The sequence below is a fragment of the Chelonia mydas genome, chromosome 5 (assembly GCF_015237465.2).
Source record: "Chelonia mydas isolate rCheMyd1 chromosome 5, rCheMyd1.pri.v2, whole genome shotgun sequence".
NCBI classification, from domain to species: domain Eukaryota; kingdom Metazoa; phylum Chordata; order Testudines; family Cheloniidae; genus Chelonia; species Chelonia mydas.
Genome location: NC_051245.2, coordinates 76,665,981 through 76,685,991, shown reverse-complemented (window position 1 = coordinate 76,685,991; position 20,011 = coordinate 76,665,981). Strand labels below are relative to the sequence as shown.

Sequence of the window (20,011 nt, the reverse complement as noted above, 5' to 3'; positions counted from 1 at the left end):
AACTGAGTGTTATTCATGATCCCGGGTCTAGTTTAATTTCAGATAAGAACCGGTAACAATACCTTTCAGAAGTTCCCTGTATGTAAAGTGTTCTGGATTGTAGTAAGTGTACATTTTATACCTATGACTATCAGTTTTATTTACTTATCCTGTAGTTTTGAATATTAGAAACAGCAATTAAATTACCTTTTAAATTTGACTTCTCAGTTTACTGCCACAGTGCTGACAGACTGATCACTTACTGCGTAAATAAGTATTTCCTGCCAATAATTCACTGAGTTATTCTTACTTTTGAATTGTGACTGTGTAAAAAGGAGCGACTGAGTTTTCACAAAACTTTTCAATTGGGTATGACGCTAAAGAAAAAGCACGTCACTTATGTGAAAGATCGATAACACAATCTAAGGAAATTAGTTAATTTAAATATATTTACTAATCTAATTTCAGAAAACTAGTTTCCCCAATTAATTTTCACTAAAGCACCAGCTCTGTTGGAATGCATGACCACCAGAAGGGTACACACCAACAGAAGTCCATGTTTTTTCTTCTACATGCCAGAAAGCAGCAAGAGGTGCTCCCAACTGTGTCAATGCACCCAAAGATCTTTGGACCCATTTGCACTACTCTCTCAGAGCATCTTATTCTTAGGGTCGAGATTCCTATCTTGTTTATAGGAAGGGTACTCCACAATCTAGAAGATTCATCCCATTCTCTTTGCGCTATTACTTATCCCCCAAGAATTGCCACGATGCAAGTTGTATTAAAGCACTCTGAGTTTCGTACCTTATTACCCCTGACTTTTGAAATATGGTGGGACACATAGAACAAGAGATTAAAAAAAAAACCAAGAAACATTTGCCTGGAAAGCAAAGCACAGGAGACTTGACTTATGATAATTTAAGTTATGAAAGGCCTATATAATGTAAACTGATCAGTTCCCTCTATTTTGCTCCATTCCACAATGAAAGATCAAGGGCTCAATGACCTTAGCAGCAAGTCAATTTAGAACCAATGAAAAAGGAAATACTATTATATAATGTATGATCATCCTGCAGAATTTATTGACAAAGGAAACCATTAATTCAAATGCTATGGCTGAAATTACCCCCACCCTCCCTTAAGGGCTGGATAATTTTACAACCACTGACAACTGTAATAGGACAAGCTAAAGTAAGAGTTATCAAATTCCATGCCTCAGGATGAAATCACTTGCAGTAACTAAGAATTGATTCCCCACCCCACTTCAATGCACAACTGGCTGGGCATATATTTTGGGGGAGTGGGAAGTCACTTTCCATTGAAGCATCAGACAGTGGTAGCTGCTGATGTCAAGCTAGAGAACATAGTCCAATCTAATGTATGGAAAATATGTAGAATTTGACCGTGTGGATCTGATTATCAACATCACAATTCACATTAGAAAACTGAAGATTATTTTGGGAGCATATTTTAGAATTAAAAAGTTTAAGTAGCAAGTTAGAGTACATTTACCCTTGCTTGCCAACAACGTAAAAGCACAAATTGAGCGGTGAATCTGAAAGTTAATGAGGCACTGGATTAATTTAATCCACATATCCTTTCACTATTACATAATGGATTCATACAAGAGTAAATCAGCCCAGACATTGTAACTGGTTCTGGATTTTGTGTATAATTGTTTTCAAGGCTTTTTTTTGAGCGAGAGCGAAGTATGAGGGGATTCTCAGGCTGTTTTTTTAAACAAAAGATTTTTTTTTCTAGTCTATGACTTCACAGATGTAGAAATGCATCAGTACATCAGATCCATGGACAAAAGCTACTAACGATTATGCAGAAAGCCCTGTCCTACAAATGTGTTTTGTCAGTTACTATTGCAACTAAAATGCTATTATTATTATTAACTATCATTATTATTGAGTTATTATTGATAACTCAAAAAGAACATCTTCTGTCAAGTGGCACATTACATCACTACACTAAAATTCACAGATCAGATATCAGCAGGAGTCAATTAAAATGAAATCACAGGAAATGTTATGCAGTTTCTATAACAGTTGACAAATAAAGGTGAACATATTCTATAAAGGCTTTATTATTTCAGCTTTAGAGAGTTACCGTTGATGTCACTTGCATTCAAAACAGTTGCTCCTAATATTGTATTATAGGCAGAACAGGTAGCCATGCTTAACACATAATGTTAACAAAACCCTGTTTTGGTAGCTTATAACTGCAAATTTTAACTGTTTGCGCTGAAGTTTCCATACCATTTATCTGCCCCAGGCTGAATTATTTACTTTTTTAAAATTATTAATTTCAGCTAAAACGTTTCAGCTATTTCTCAAAGAGATCAGGAGAAAATATATTGGTAAGCATATCTTAAAAATATTTACAACCACTTTGTTAAGAACCTCTTATGCTTCCATGCTTTGAGGCATGGATTTGAAATTTGACAAGTCAAAACACCCTGGTATCAGGGGTTTGCCTTTTGTCATCCCTGTGAAAACCCACAGGAATTTGGCCATGTTATAAGCCTCTTAATATCTTAGTTCACATAGTTTGGCAGCTAATTCTCTGAATATTTCATCTGCAGAGTGGTCATATTTCAGCTCAGGAATGTTGAGACTGAGGACTTTCTTTGCAATTGCTCCTCCAGGCAGCCAGGGTCTGTTGTGGCAATAGCCACAGAAATCAAAAGCAGGGACATCATCTCCTGTACTCAATGCTCCTCCAGCCAGCACTAGGCAGTGAGAAGAATGAGAAAGCAGCCTGATTTGAATACAGAGAGGTGGTAAGGGGAAGACTGAGTCTGGGCCAGGAAGCTAACCAGGTTGCAGGGAGAAGACAAGGAAAAGCACAGGCTGGAGGGCAGAAGAGTCTATAATCTCTAGAGTACACTCCCCTCTGAATCTGGAAAAGAACTCCATTTCAACAATCCTCTGCTGTCAGCAAATATATGTGAAACCCACTGACAAAATGTGTATCATCTACCTCTAGTGGTTGGTCCACAGAAGATGACAAACCTACTGCAGCTTTCAGTTACTGTTAGAATTCTGCCGTCATTTGAACTGTACTGTAGATCTGGAAGTTCTATCCCTCCTGTTGAAGCAGGAGGGAGTCGCTATGATTCTACATGATGGAATTTCTTTTCAGCTTGCTTTTTTAAAGGAAATTACATACAAAAAACTATACTAAAAGATTAAGATTTCAAAGTCAAGCAGTCAAAATTTAGGAAATGCCAGAATTAAGATTGTCCATACAACCTTAATTCAGCCCCTTGTTCATATGCATTATGATAGTCTACACGATCACATACCATTTTTTTCCAGAGAACTCCTGCCTCATTCAGTGCACAGGATGAATAGTGCTCTGGAATTCATTACAGTGTATACTGAATGAGGCTGCTGTCTATACTACCCTGGCCTCATTTGTTTCAGAAGAAAGGTGTGTAGTAATTGAGGACAGGGACTGCAGTAACTAGTGCCTTAATTTGTATTTAAGGCAGCTGCATGCCATTCTGGAGAACTGGGTTTTAGCCCTACCTCTGCTACACAGTTCCTATGTGATTCTGGGCAAGTCACTTAAACCAAACTTTTCACTAATCTGCCACTAACTAGGTGTTCCTCATTTTCTGAGAGCCCAACTTGAGACAGTAGGGCTGCAACTGAAGTGAATGGGACCTGTGCTTAGAATAAACAAGGTATCATAAAATGAATGAGTACTCTGAAAAATCAGGACCTCAAAAATCACGTGTCAGATTATTCACCCACAATTAGTGGACAATTGGCAATTTTGTCTAATTTCTGTGGCATGGCTTCCCACATCTGTAAGTCAGGGATAAAAATCACCAACTCACTTCACATAGAATATGTGAAGATAAAGATTCACAGGTGTTTGTGAAGCACTCAGGTGATGGAATGCCACGTAATAGACCACGAGGAAATTCTGTATTCAGTGCACAATTTGGACTGTGTGTACTAAAGACAGCATAGGCCCACACAAAACAATTAAAAACAAAACAAAATATTGAATTAAAAACAAACAAGGTGGCTGAATTAAGTTTGAACAATCAACCTTAATTCTGAAATTTCCCAACTTGAATGCTTGACTGTGCAGCCTTAACAATCTAATAATGTAGTTTTAAAAAAAATATAATCCACTATACCTGATCTTAAAAACCTTCAATGATGGGGATTCACAACCTCCCTTGGAAGCCTGTTCTAGTACTTAACTATCCTTACAGGTAGAAACTTTTCCCCCCCTACTATCTAGCTTAAATCTCGCTTGCGGCAGTTTAAGCACATTACTTCTTGTCCTGCCTTCACAGTGGACATGGCAAACAACTGATCCCTATCTTTATAACAGCCATTAGCTTATTTGAACACTTTCTCAGGTCCGTCTCTGTCCCTCACCCCCAGTCATCTTTTCTCAAGACTAAACACATCCAGTTGTGGGGTTTTTTTTAATCTTTCCTCTAGGTCAGGTTTTCTAAACCTCTTATCGTTTTTGTTGTTCTCCTCTGGACTCTCTCCAGTTTGTCCACATCTTTCTTAAAGCATGGCACCCAGAACTGGACACAGTACTACAAGTGAGGTACTCACCAGTGCCAAGCAGAGTGGGACACTTACTTCCCATGTTTTACATATCATATTCCTGTTAATACATGCCAGAAAGATAACAGCCTTTTTTGCAAGTGCATCACACTGACTACTCATTCATGATCCACTATATCGCCAAATCCTTTTCAGCAGTAGTAGCAGAATAATCTAGCCACTTATTTCTCATTTTGTAATTGTGCATTTGATTTTTCCTTTCTTAAGTGTAGTACTTTGCACTTGTCTTTGTTGAAGTTCATCTTGATGATTTCTGACCAGTTATCCAATTTGTCAAAGTTGTTCTGAATTCTAATTCTGTCCTCCAAACTGCTTGCAGCTCCTCCCACCTTGGTGATATCCACAAACTGTATAAGCATACTTTCCACAACATTATCAAAGTCATTAATAAAAATATTGACAAGTACTAAATCCAGGACAGACCCTTGCGGGAGACCACTAGACACCATCCTCCCATTTTGACAGCAAACTATTGGTAACTACTCTGAGTATGGTCTTTCAACCGCTTATGCGCCCAACTTGGAGTAATATCATTTAGAACACATTTCCCTAGTTTGCTTATGAGAATGTCAGGTGGAATTGCATCAAAATCCTTACTAAAATCAAGATATACTGTAGCTACATAATTGAAAGATGGGTAAGGAACTGGTTAAAGGGAAGACTATAACAGATCACACTGAAAGGTGAACTGTCACGCTAGAAAGAGGTTATTAGTTGAATTTCTCCAAGGATCAGTCTCGGGACCAATCTTATTCAACATTTTCATTAATGACCTTGGCACAAAATTTGCATATGACACAAAGGTGGAGGTATTGCCATTAAGGAGAAAGACCAGAAGATCATACAAGAAGGTTTGGACAACCTTGAAAACTTGAATAAAGAGAAATGGGATGAAATTTAATAATGCAAAGTACAAGGTCATGCACTTAGGGACCAAAGAATTTTTGCTATAAGCTGGGGATGCATCAGTCAGAAGCAATAGGAGGAGAAAGACATGGGGATATTGGTCGATCGCAGGATGATAATGAGCCACCAATGTGATGCAGCCATGAAAAATGCTAATGCAATCCTAGGATGCATCAGTCAAGGTATTTCCAGTAGAGATAGGGAAGTGTTATTACCATTATATAAGGCACTGGTGAGACCTCACCTGTAATGCTGTGTGCAATCCTCGTCTCCCAAGTTTAAGAAAGATAAATTCAAACTGGAACAGCTGCAGAGAAGAGCTACTAGGATGATAAGAGGAATGTAGAACCAACCTTCAGAGAGGAGACTTAAGGAGCTTGGCTTGTTTAGCCTATCAAAATGAAGGATATGGGGAAATATGATAGCTCTCTATAAATACATCAGAGGGATAAACACCAGGGAGGGAGAGGACTCATTTAAGTTAAGGGCCAATTTGGCACAAGAACAAATGAATATAAACTGGCCATCATCAAGTTTAGGCTTGAAATTAGACTACGGTTTCTAACCATCAGAAGAGTGAAGTTCTGAAACAGCCTCCTCCTCCCACACACTAAATGTTCATATGCGCCCTGCTGGCATGCACTAAAAGTTCCCTTGTACGCTTTAACGTGCTCCCATTTCAGAAAGGGTAGATTACAGTACTACGGAATTTTAGTGTGCATCAGAAGGCTCTACATGGACACTTGGTGAGCAGCACACACGAGCTTGCCACAACTATAGCCTGGTCAACACTGGGGGGAAATCAACCTACGTTACACAACTTCAGCTATGTGAATAACGTAGCTGAAGTCGACGTACTCAGATCTACTCACCACAGTGTCTTCGCGGCAGTGAGTCGACTGCTGCTTCTCCCCCGTCGACTCCGCCTGTGCCTCTTGTGCCGGTGGAGTACAGGAGTCGACGGGAGAGCGCTCGGGGTAGTATAGACATACCTTAAGTGTTTGTACAGACAAGCCCTTAGCACACCAATTCACACCCACAACTTCTATAACACCTAAGGTTTGAGTACTTGGAAGCTATATTTTTCAATAGATAAAAAACTACCAGTTCACAATAAATCAAAGTTAAATACATATACGCACAATTGCAAAAACAGAATATATTTCCATCAGAGTGAATAAACCAGTACTGACATAAAAATATTCCAGCAATAAAGTTATATATGAAACCAAATGGCTTTCAGTCTATTTTTTGTTTTGCTGCTATGGCTACCTGCTGATTTAAAAAGATGTTATTAAAGGACAGTTACACCCCAAGATCAGTCAACTCATGTTTAATCCATTGTCAGTTTTCACATTATTTTACAGTCTGATACACTGTACGTATGTTTACCTCCAGATCCTAATTGCTTGTAGAATCTGTATTCCAAATGTAGCTGTGGTGCTCTGGACTTCATTGGCTCCTGATTTAAAAAAAAAAGCAAAACAGAAAGGATTTAACCTTTAAAATAAGACAATAATTTATCTCAATTACAGTTTTTGAATTATTTACTATCCATTGTTCTAATAATCAATATATAGCGAAGATGTCTTTACCAAAAAAAAAAAGTTTTACGCTGCCAATACTTAGTGAAAATGTACATGGTGAAACGAACTGGTGTTAACAGATTACAGAAGGTTAAGCAGTCCCCATCCCAAACTAATTCTATATTAGATGATAAAAAAAAACGGTCAAAACAGGATTATTTGGGTTGCGAAGGCAAGCGCTTGAAAGTTAGAAAATGCCAGATTTACAGTTGCCCAGGAAATCTTCATTCTGATCTCTGTGTATTGAAGGAGACAGGAATCATGTGGGGAAAAAAGTATGTGATCATGTAATTAAGATTTATTCATACGCACAAGGGGGTACAATTAAGATGTAGAGGTTAACTATAAATCTGGCATTTCCAACCTTTTGAGTGCCTGATTCTGCGAACTAAACATTTTACCATAGTTTTTTGTTTTTTGTTTTTTTTTGGTTTGTCTGTCTGTTGAGAGGTTTATTTTTTTTAAATAAAGTTCTACTGAGTGCAACTAACAACCCCTCATTATGTATCAGTGGGTAATGAAGCCTGAACCTTCACCATTACAGCACAGACTACTAATTCTTGAGCTGCAGGACCAACTACAATAACTGACAGCAGGCAAGGCTGTTATCCCAGTGCAGGGGGGGGGGGGGGGGAGGAGGGGGAGAGGGGATGGGATTGCTGGATCCAGGAGTAGCCTAGAATGACTATGCTTTGGCTTCTCTTTCCTTCTCCTGCCAACTCCTCCCTGGAAATTTGGTAAGAACATACCCCGGCTGAGTCCCTCGGGGCAGCATGGGCCACTAGTGCCAGGGGCTCTGCCCAGGGAGTGGGGAGCCCAGCTTGGCTTTCTTCTCCACCCCTGTCCCTCCATACAACTGTTCTGGCAGCTCCCCGGTGTTCCCAGTACAGCATGTGCTGCTGCAGCAGCAGCTTCTTAGCCCTTTTGCATGTTCAGTTATTTTGGCAAGCTGTCAAAATTTTCCTGAGGAACACATGAAAGTAAGGGAATGGTGAATTTTTTTTTTAAAACAGTTTATATCTCAGCAAGAGCTGAAAGGAAATTTCATGACAAAAAAAGCATTTCCCTAGTTCAAGGACACTCCTCCCTTTGAGCATCTAAGGTCTCCAGCAAACAATGGAAGAATGAGAGTTTCTCAAAGAAAAGGTACCAAGAATCCTTTACCATTGTAAGGGTTCAGCAATCTAAATACAGGGGGTGCTAACCAGCTGACTTGGTAGATCTGGGATAGTAACACATTTAATATAAACTCAATGTAAGTGAAAATGCTGTTCTATAAAAAAGAAAGTTGTGTAAAGCACAAGAAACTGATAATAGCTGTGATCCTTTAGAAGTCATCTTTCAATTATGGGTTATTCGGAGCCTTCCAATAAAGCATATCACTTGATCACCGTTACGTAACTGGCATATCTAGTTAAACTAGTTCAAAAATTTGGCTATACTGGAGTATCACTGACTAACGTACAATATATCAGTCTTTAATCCAGTTGTACAGAATATTGCTTTCTCCCAAAGGCATGGGATTAAAATTTAGGATCACAAATATACAAAATTAAATAATATAGTTGAAATTTGCTGTGGTAATAAAAGTTTTTCTAAACTATGCAATTCTGCTGTAACTAGTATCATATAATGCAATATTAATGTCCCATGAACTGTTTTGTGATATCTTCCTCTTATAAGGGTAAGGAGGTATGTGTGTCTGATCTGCTCAAACACTCAGTACAGAACTGCATTTTCATGGGAAAAGGGAATTCACTTAAATGAAGTGTATATACCTACTTATCAGACTACAAAGAGCATTTAGAGATTGGTCTCAAAATAAATGGGAGTGTTCCAAGTCAATGGTGGAGAATTGCTGGGGTAGAATAGTTGTGGGAAACCACCAGAATGGAATGCATTAGCCAAGTGCAAAGCAGCCAAGCAAACCAATCTGAAAGCTCTATACCAGCTGAAAATTCCCTTAGCCAAGAGGAACTCTCCAATGGCCACGTTCTCCAGCTTTAGTGCATTTTTCACCATTATCTGATGAATGATTTGAGGGATTAGTTATCCATCAAATAATGCGTAACATAATATTCTACCAGTTGAAGACTTGCTTTAATACTGGAAAAAAGTTGGATAACGTATCTGATGAACAATGTTCAACAATCTCTGCTTCATATACTAAATGCAATTCCGACCGTAGTTCACTTAACATAACAAATGGTTCCAGTGAGAGAGGACAATGCAGAATTATCTACAGAGTGTATTTTGTTTCCATAGGTAACAATTTTGAGAACACACACAGTTGGCTGTAATAGATATCTCTAGCAAGATACAAGAGCACACTTAAAGATAAACTCACCTTGTGCTTGAACTTGAATTTAAATATTGTAAAGAAGGTTTTTCTTTACTATCTAAACTCCATCTTAATAAAATTTGCCCAAAAGCAAATAAAGCAAGTCTAAAAGCAATAAAGAACAAAGACTATATACAAGAATGCTTAAGTAAGAAATCAAGCATCAGATTTAAAAGCAGAAAAATATAATTTGTTTTATGAGCTGTTAAAGACATCCTGCGCCAAGAGCTAGAACTATAGTCCTAGAGATTTACCAGAGTGTGCTCTGAAGTATCTACCACTACCCTAACTTTTTCTTGATGTTCAAATGCTGAGGGATCTCAACAGCACACTGTGCTCTCTCAAAAGAGGCATAGTGAGCTTTTTCAAGTATATAAGCACAAGACTTCATTATTTTCCATGTGAAAAGTTGCCTCACAAGCCTTGCAGCATTCCTTAGATCATTAGTTTTTTGTGAAGGCTTTCACCAGAGTCAGTTTTACATCCATGCAGGGCCAGGATTTTTTAAATTATATTCAAGTTTCCATGCAAAGGAAAGTGTCCCTTGTTTTCCCTAGATGAGAATGGGTCTTCCTCTGAAGGACAGTCTCGTGGTTAAGACTAGGCTGAACTCTTGGCTCTGCCGCATGCTTACTACAAAAACTTTAATCTCTCTCTCAGTTCCCTAACTGAGAAACAGGAACTGTTCCTTACCTCAAAGGAATGCTGTTTGAATATGAACAGCTTCTGTGAGATGCTCATATAGGTTGTGATGAGAGAGACTTTCTTATGTTAAACAGATACACTTGTCACAAATATTTATGAGTGCTGTGTTTTTATTGCATATTAATTTGTATACTCAAAGCACACCAGGAAACAAGAGATGATTGGCTTATTCATTTCCTTCTATAACAATTTGATAAAAGAATTTAAGCATTGCAGAAGACAGTTGCTCACCCTAGTCCTAAGGGCAAAGACCCAGGGTCTATGTAAACGTTGTACTATGACAATGTCAAAGTACACAGCTACAAATCACTTCATTTTGACAATTTTTAGCTCCACTACAGCCTCACAGTCCATTGGTAACTTTTACTTATTGCAGAGCTGCCACATTGTACTCCTTCAGTCTCTTTTGCATACTCTAACAATGCACCAGTCTGACTACAGGATGGTTTCAGGGAGCAGATTCCCATTGGAAACAGGGGTCATCATGTGAGTATTGCTTCTTGTTGACGGCTCATTCCAGGAACCATACCAGCCTGTTAACTTTGTCTGTATTTACAAGTATAAAATAAAAACTAATCCAGGTTCTCTCTGCAGATATTTCAGTATATCATCATTCTGGACAGCAATAACTGATGATCTCATATCTAAAAACTTAAATGTCCTGTCTGCCTCCTGGATCCAAAGGGTTCTTCCAACTTCTGGGATAGACTACACCACAGCACTTTTGTTTCCTCTTCATTCTTGGGAAATCATATCTTGCAGAGGTTCAATGGAGACTGCATAAGCTGATTCAAGGCTACTGACGACAAAATAGCAGGAACTTCCTCTCAATCATTTTATCAATCTGATCATTTAGTGATGAAAAGAATTATTATTTTCAGATTGGTGGAGCATTAAGTAGCAATTTTCTTCTACTAGTGTAACTTCAGTTTTTTTTAAAAAATTGTCTTGCATATGATCTAATCAGAGAATCTGCCATACTATATCAGACTAATTGTCTATAAAGTCTGTGACAAAGTTCCTCCTCTACCTTGGTGGGTCTTGTGCTTATTGACGGATTTGCTCACCTTGGAGCTCCACGGCAGCCCTCAGTTTGGCCGTTTTCATGAACCCACAGTCCAGGTCAACTCCTCCTGTGTCTGACCAGGAGTTGGGAGGTTTGGCGGGAACTGTCTAGAGTGCTTCCTGCAACAGCTGTGTGACAGCTACAACTCCCTGGGCTACTTCCCCATGGCCTCCTCCCAAAACCTTCTTTATCCTCACCATAGGACCTTCCTCCTGGTGTCTCATAATGCTTGTACTCTTCAGTTTCCAACAGTATGCATTCTCACTCTCAGCTCCTAGCGCCTCTTGCTCCCAGCTCCTTACACGCGCACCACAAACTGAAGTGAGCTCTTTTTTAAACCCAGGTGCCCTGATTAGCCTGCCTTAATTGATTCTAGCAGCTTCTTGATTGGCTGGAGGTGTTCTAATCAGCCTGTCTGTCTTAATTGTCTCCAGAAGGTTCCTGATTGTTCTGGAACCTTCCCTGTTACCTTACCCAGGGAAAAGGGACCTACTTAACCTGGGGCTAATATATCTGCCTTTTATTACTCTCCTGTAGCCATCTGGCCCGACCCTGTCACAAGTCACATATCCTACTATTACTTTATTATATAAATTGATCCATTGGCTCTTCAGACAAAACAATCCCTGCCCTAAATAGCTTACAGTGTATGCTTAGATACAGCATGGCAAAGGAAAAACTACTGAGTGTGGGGAACTTGGGCAAGACTGGACATGGTTGCTTTAGGTAATTGTGCATTTATGTTGATGGGTCTATTTTTTTTAGAATGTTTGTTATGAACTGTAATAGATGTTTATGAATAAAGGTTTGGGGGGAAGCTTATTTGGTTGGTGGTTTAACATGCAGAGTGGGTGAATTTGTGGGAGCAAAAGAGAAGATAATGGAAGGAGTGGGAGAGTCTGAAGCATGACATGTGGCAGGGCAACAAAGGAAATGTGCTTGCCAGAGAGGGACTGCAAGATAATAAAATAAAAGTAAACAAATAAAAATGTTAACAAGATAGGGAGTGCACAGTTCCGATGTTCCCAAACTGTGCTCAATGGAGAACTGAGTGGTCATGCGATGCTAGTTATTCATAGATATTTAGGTCAGAAGGGACCATTATGATCATCTAGTCTGACCGCCTGCACAACGCAGCCCACAGAATTTCACCCACCACTCCTGCGAAAAACCTCTCTCCTATGTCTGAGCTATTCAAGTCCTCAAATCGTGGTTTAAAGATTTCAAGGAGCAGAGAATCCTCCAGCAAGTGACCCGTGTCCCATGCTACAGAGGAAGGCAAAAAACCTCCAGGGCCTCTTCCAATCTGCCCTGGAGGAAAATTCCTTCCCGACCCCAAATATGGCGAGCAGCTAAACCCTGAGCATATGGGCAAGATTCACCAGCCAGATACTACAGAAAATTCTTTCCTGAGTAACTCAGATCCCACCCCATCTAATATCCCATCACAGGCCATTGGGCCTATTTACCGTGAATATTTAATTAATATTTAATCAAAACCATGTTATCCCATCATACCATCTCCTCCATAAACTTATCAAGTTTAATCTTAAAGCCAGACAGATCTTTTGCCCCCACTGCTTCCCTTGGAAGGCTATTCCAAAACTTCACTCCTCTGATGGTTAGAAACCTTCGTCTAATTTCTAGGCTAAACTTCCCAGTGACCAGTTTATATCCATTTGCTCTTGTGTCCACATTGGTACTGAGCTTAAATGATTCCTCTCCCTCTCCGGTATTTATCCCTCTGATATATTTATAGAGAGCAATCATATCTCCCCTCAACCTTCTTTTAGTTAGGCTAAACAAGCCAAGCTCTTTGAGTCTCCTTTCATAAGACAAGTTTTCCATTCCTCGGATCATCCTAGTAGCCCTTCTCTGTACCTGTTCCAGTTTGAATTCATCCTTCTTAAACATGGGAGACCAGAACTGCACACAGTATTCCAGGTGAGGTCTCACCAGAGCCTTGTATAACGGTACTAAAACCTCCTTATCCCTACTGGAAATACCTCTCCTAATGCATCCCAAGACCACATTAGCTTTTTTCATGGCCATATCACATTGGCAGCTCATAGTCATCCTATGATCAACCAATACTCCAAGGTCCTTTTCCTCCTCCGTTACTTCTAATTGATGCGTCCCTAGCTTATAACTAAAATTCTTGTTGTTAATCCCTAAATGCATGACCTTACACTTCTCACTATTAAATTTCATCCTATTATTATTACTCCAGTTTACAAGGTCATCCAGATCCTCCTGTAGGATATCCCGGTCCTTCTCTAAATTGGCAATACCTCCCAGCTTTGTATTGTCCGCAAACTTTATTAGCACACTCCCACTTTTTGTGCCAAGGTCAGTACTAAAAAGATAAAATAAGATTGGTCCCAAAACTGATCCTTGAGGAACTCCACTGGTAACCTCCCTCCAGCTTGACAGTTCACCTTTCAGTAGGACCCGTTGTAGTCTCCCCTTTAACCAGTTCCTTATCCACCTTTCAATTTTCCTATTGATCCCCATCTTATCCAATTTAAACTAATAATTCCCCATGTGGCACGGTATCCAAACGCCTTACTGAAATCTAGGTACATTAGATCCACTGCGTTTCCTTTGTCTAAAAAATCTGTTACTTTCTCAAAGAAGGAGATCAAGTTGGTTTGGCACGATCTACCTTTTGTAAAACCATGTTGTATTTTGTCCCATTTACCATTGACTTCAATGTCCTTAACTACCTTCTCCTTCAAACTTTTTTCCAAGACCTTGCATACTACAGATGTCAAACTAACAGGCCTATAACTACCCGGATCACTTTTTTTCCCTTTCTTAAAAATAGGAACTATGTTAGCAACTCTCCAATCATACGGTACAACCCCTGAGTTTACAGATTCATTAAAAATTCTTGCTAATGAGCTTGCAATTTCGGGTGCCAATTCCTTTAATATTCTTGGATGAAGATTATCTGTGCCCCCCGATTTAGTCCCATTAAGCTGTTGGAGTTTCGCTTCTACCTCAGATATGGTAATATCTACCTCCATAACCTCATTCCCATTTGTCATGCTACCATTATCCCGAAGATCCTCTTTAGCCTCATTGAAGACTGCGGCAAAGTATTTGTTTAGATATTGGGCCATGCCTAGATTATCCTTGACCTCCACTCCATCCTCAGTGTTTAGCGGTCCCACTTCTTTCTTTGTTTTTTTTCTTCTGAATATGGCTACAGAACCTTTTACTATTGGTTTTAATTCCCTTTGCAAGGTCCAACTCTACTTGACTTTTAGCCTGTCTCACTTTATCCCTACACGTTCTGACTTCAATAAGGTAGCTTTCCTTGCTGATCCCTCCCATCTTCTACTCCCTGTATGCTTTCTGCTTTTTCTTAATCACCTCTGTGAGATGCCTGCTAATCCAGCTTGGTCTACAACTCCTGCCTATGAATTTTTTTCCCCTTTCTTGGGATGCAGGCTTCCGATAGCTTCTGCAGCTTTGATTTAAAATAATCCCAGGCCTCCTCTACCTTTAGATCCATAAGTTCTTCAGTCCAATCCACTTCCCTAACTAATTTCCTTAATTTTTGAAAGTCAGCCCTTTTGAAATCAAAAACCCTAGTTGCAGATTTATTTTTGTTAATCCTTCCGTTCAGTTTGAACGGAATTAACTCATGATCGCTTGAACCAAGATTATCCCCTACAACCATTTCTTCTATGAGGTCCTCACTACTCACCAAAACCAAATCTAAAATGGCATCCCCTCTAGTCGGTTCAGCAACTACTTGATGAAGGAATCCATCAGCTATCGCATCTAGGAAAATCCAAGCCCTATTATTATTGCTAGCACTCGTCCTCCAGTCTATATCTGGGAAGTTAGTCTCCCATGATCACGCAGTTTCCATTAATATTTACTTTATTAAAAACATTAAAAAGGGCTCTATCCATATCCAAATTAGATCCCGGCGGTGTGTAGCACACCCCAAGCACTGTCCCAGGGGAGGCTCTAGTAGTTTTCTTCCCCAATGTAATTTTTGCTGAGACGGACTCTGTCTTATCCATTCCATCGCTTATTTCTTTACATTCTACCTCATCATTGATATACAATGCTACTCCACCACCTTTACCTTTATTTCGGTCTTTCCTAAACAGCACATACCCTTCAATACCCGTAGTGCAGTCATGACTACTATTCCACCATGTTTCTGTTATCCCTCTAATATCTAGTTTCACTTCCTGCACCAGTAGCTCTAGTTCCTCCATTTTGTTACCTAGGCTCCTCACATTGGTGTACAAACATCTTAATTTTTGCTGTTTGGCCTCACTCACATTCTGTACCCTATTACGCGCGGTCATTCTACAGCCAGTATAACCTATTAGACTGGTATCCACACTGCCCTTCCTCCTTATATACGTTCTCCTACCCACGGCTGTATCCTTTCTTACTTTGTTTTCTTCCCTCTCAATGCTAAAATCTGGCGTGGAGATTACCTGGACATCTCCCAACCATCTCCCCCAAATTCCTAGTTTAAAGCTCTCAATCAGTTGTGCCAGCCTCCATCCTAGAAGTCTATTTCCTTCCCTACTCAGATGAAGTCCATCCCAAGAGAACTGTCCTCTGTCCATGAATGCCTCCCAGGGGCCATACATCCCAAAGCCTTATAGCACCACTGCCTAAGCCATCTGTTGATAGTCATAATCTTGTCACACCTTTGTTGCTCTTCTCTAGGAACAGGCAGAATCCCACTAAAGATCACCTGAGCCTCGCTTTCCTTAAGCGTCTTCCCCAGCCTAGCATAGTCTCCCTTAATACTTTCCAGCGAGAATCTAGCCGTATCATTTGTTCCCACATGAAGGATAATTAGGGGATTCTTTCCCGCTCCCTTTGGGATCCTTTTCAACCTCAGGTCTACATCCCGTATCTTAGCCCCCTGGAAGACAGCATACTCTTCTATTCTCTGGATCAGCTCTGGTTACAGGCCTATCTATTCTTCTCAGTAAAGAGTCCCCGATCACATAGACCTGCCTTTTCCTAGTGACGGTGCTATTCTCCAGTCTATCCCCTGTTCCCTCTGGCTGCAAGTTCTTTCCTTTCCTATTCTCCCTTGTAATCCTCTTCTTCAACCCATCCTGTATCCTCCTGGGGCTCATATTTGGTGTAGTCTCCATTAACTCTTCCACTTTTCCTATAGGACTAGCTGCTCTTCTCTTCTTCCTTGCCCTTCCAACTTCAGTGGTTACCAGCTGAGCCCCTTCTTCATTTTCCAACTCTGCAAACCTATTCCTGAGCTCTATTTCTCCTTCACTAGCCCGTCTTTTCCTCTGCCTGGTTCTTTTAGTCACATGGTTCCACTGACCACTTTCCTCACCCAGTCTCCCCTCAGAATTCCCCAGAATTATGTTCAGATCTTAAACGGAGGCGTTGTATACACTGGACCAGCTATACCAACATAATCCCCCAAGTAAACACACATTCAGATTTAAAGAGTGGCTTTTTTCAGTTTTAAATTTAAACCCTTCCCAAGTAACAAACTAACTTGGAAAAAAAAAAAAAAGACAGAAGAAGAGCATGTCTATCTTTGGGCTTACCAGTGAAACAATCTGTTTAATTCACACCTCAGGTTATAGAAAAAATTCTGCATAGATAAGGCCCATGTTTACAGAAAGGTAAAGCTACATGAAATGTTTACCCAGTTTTTTCCCATACAAGAACTCTAGCAATTTATACAGGGATGTGCGGGGATCCTAAATGGGAAGGAAGGTAATGATATATTTCTGAACAGAAAAAGAGATTGCTCATGAGAACCTATTAAGATGTGGTCCACACTATGAAAAATTCGTGAATCCCTGAAGTCAGGAGACTGTGGGTGTAAAAGCACTTTCTGCTACTGTCAACCAGAGGCAGCTTGCAGGAGAGTGCAAATACCTGATGTTTCAGAAGGTTAAAATAAGTAATTCATTTAACCAGTTGTGCAATAATGTATGTAACATTTAAAAACACTAAAGTTTGCAAATTTTTTCTTTGCTTACATAAAGAGCATAATAAAACATCCTTGTGAAAATTAAAGCATAAAACCACAAACAGTTAAAAACTCATTTCATGCCAAGAGCACCATTCCCTCCTGAATATCAGTGTGTGATGAGGTGGACTAGGCCCTGACTCCCTCTGCTGAAGGCCTCACAGCCCTGCCATACCCCACCCCAGAAAAGGGCAGTGGAGAGAGTTCTCCAAGTTGCCTAGAGTGGTGGCGTGGGCTGCAGCCAGAGAGGGGCAGCAAGGAGCAGCTAATCCGGGTTTAGCAAGACCATATAAAAGGAGCTGAAGTGCAGAGCAGAGTTCAGTTCTTTGCTGGAGGAATGTGGGTGGTGTGCCTGACTGGCTGAGGGAGTTACAGGACCTAGGACAGAGCAGTGCTAGCACAGATTGGGGGGTGGGGCGTGGAGGCCGAGAAGGAGCTCTGGGCTGGCCGCTGGGACTCAACAAGGACCAGACCCTGAGGTAAGGGTGAAGAACGTGCTGGGGCCACGGGGAAGTGGCTCAGGGAATTGTAGCAGCGACTCAGCTTAGTTGAAGGAACATGGTGGATGGTTGCTATCTTTAGTGTCTCTGTAGGACAGGCCCCGGGCCCCCACACCAAATACTGACCAAGTGGCCTGGACTTTGATGCATCCCTGGAAGAGGAACTGAACCACAGCGGTCCAGCTGGACAGCTTGGGCCTGAGCAACCCCGAGAGGGCGAAGACATTGCCTGCAAGGAGGGAGCCTTGGGGCACCACTCTACACCAGAGCAGGGACAATTCGAGAGATCCCAGAAGGAGCTGAGAGACCATCGAACCAGGGTACTGTGATAGGCCCTGCTGGACTGATTGAGGAGTGAGCGCAGAGATAGGGCTGCAAATAAAGCGACATTACAGAGGATGCTGAGATAGGCCTCCCTGTGGGACTTATACCCTGGAAGGGGTTTGATTTTTATCTCACATACAAACTGTGAGAGACTCTGCCCAAAGGGCTGAGTTGCTGAAGATTCCACTGCAAGCCAGAGAGAAAGTGCAGGCACATGCACTCGGACAAGGGGGCGCTTGCGAGAGGTGAGTGCCACCCTGTTACACAGTATCTATACCCAACAACAGTGAGAGTTAGAGTTTTGGCCTTAACTTTGAATTTCCTGCCTTTTGTTAGTTTATTAACACACTACTTCCTTTTCATTGCTTCAAGTGATCAAGTAATTATAATTCTGTCTTACACATTGTAATAACACACACTAGGGCTTTACCAGAAGTAGGACTCTTTCAGAACTTCTAAAACAAGTTATTTGAAAATGGTTCTTAAAGCTTTCTACACAGCTTTAAGTGAAGTTGTTGTAAGACTCAGAGGAATTAGCAAATCAATATGGCAAAACTAAATTGCCAAGTCACAATCACTTCAGAGGTTGAATGAAATTAATATAGAAATACCTTCAACTCATTATTTTATATATAATTCATAAAGTGGCAATGTTTATGGATGTGGCAACTTACTCAAAAAATCCATAAATGAACCAAACAGTATCAGATTTACATTTTTCTTAATCTGGAGTACCATATAATTAGTGCTCCAAAATCACCAGTCATGCAGAAGACACTATAAAGGTTTCTTGTGATTACACTACCACAGCAATTATCAGATTTTGAACACAGAAATAACTCAGCCCATATTCACCTTGTACTGGACTTAAAAGAGTTTCAGGAATATTTTAAAAGGAAAATTTATTTTAAAACTAAGGCTACACAATTCTGCTCTTTGGGAAAAAAGTTAGTTTGGGATGTTTTTTACACCAGTTCCTACCTGTGGAATGAACTTTGTATTTGGCAACCCTGATTTAACCATGAAGTAGTTTGGTAGAAGTTCCTCTCATAAGCTTACTATATAATTATATTAAAAGCATTACTTTTTAGACTTGCCATTTTTTATTTCGCTATTCCACAGCTCAGGTTTTCATATTCTAAATTTCACTTTATATAACCAGAATGTTCGATATATAAGGTACTGCCAAAAATATTCTACAGCTGATTTGGAATAACTCCATGGCATTCATTAGTGGAGCCAAGAGACAGCTATGCAAGTTTTTCCAAAGAAGTGTTCATAAAAGTTACAGAGCTTTACACCTTCATACATTCTTTGTCAGGGTTTTTTTGTTTGCTTTGTTTTTAAAAACCTCAATCCATTCTGAAATATCTTCATTATTATACAAACTAACATTGGTTTACCCACAGCTTAGGGCTTGTCTACACTTACCAGGGATCGACGAGCGGCGACCAATGCATCGGCAGTTGATCTGCGGTCAATGACCCACTAAATCGCTCTCCCATCGACTCCTGATCAAAAAGAGTAGGGAGAGTCGACGCGACAGCATCTCCAGTCAACATCGCGTAGTGTGAACCCCGCGGTAAGTAGATCTAAGCTATGTTGATTTGAGTTACGCTATTCATGTAACTCAAATTGCGAAGCTTAGATCGAATTTCCCCTGTAGCGTATACAAGGCCTAAGTCACATCCACAAGCACAGTAGAACTTCAATTTAAATAATGGTTGAAACTTAAGACTCTTCTTCACGGGGGTGTTAATCCACAACTTTTTGAGTTAATCCACTCTGAAAATACTTGCATATAAACAATGAAATTCATTATAGCGCACTCACTCAATATTTATCACAAATTCCAGAGTCCTGCTTCAAAATGAACTAACTTTGCTGAAAAGTGAGTTGATCCCATCTATTGTTCATGTGCACGGAATGCTGCTGAGAACTACTCTGCCAGTCAACCAATGGCTATCCCACATCACTTTACAGGTAACCATTACGG

The 20,011-nt window shown here is 40.2% G+C and overlaps 1 protein-coding gene across 15 annotated transcripts in view; it reads right to left on the bottom strand.

Moving 5' to 3' along the window:
- The window catches only part of CSNK1G3 (casein kinase 1 gamma 3), a 167,661-nt gene that overhangs the window by 92,022 nt on the left and 55,628 nt on the right, over positions 1 to 20,011 (bottom strand). For 13 of the 15 annotated variants that reach the window (XM_043547565.1, XM_043547573.1, XM_043547576.1 and 10 more), the window contains one exon: positions 6,888 to 6,957. In XM_043547565.1, coding sequence (XP_043403500.1) covers positions 6,888 to 6,957 — 70 coding nt within the window. Of the gene's footprint in view, positions 1 to 6,887; positions 6,958 to 10,115; positions 10,188 to 19,446; positions 19,513 to 20,011 lie in introns of those variants that run through there. The other 2 variants (XM_043547577.1, XM_043547575.1) reach the window with 2 other exon arrangements.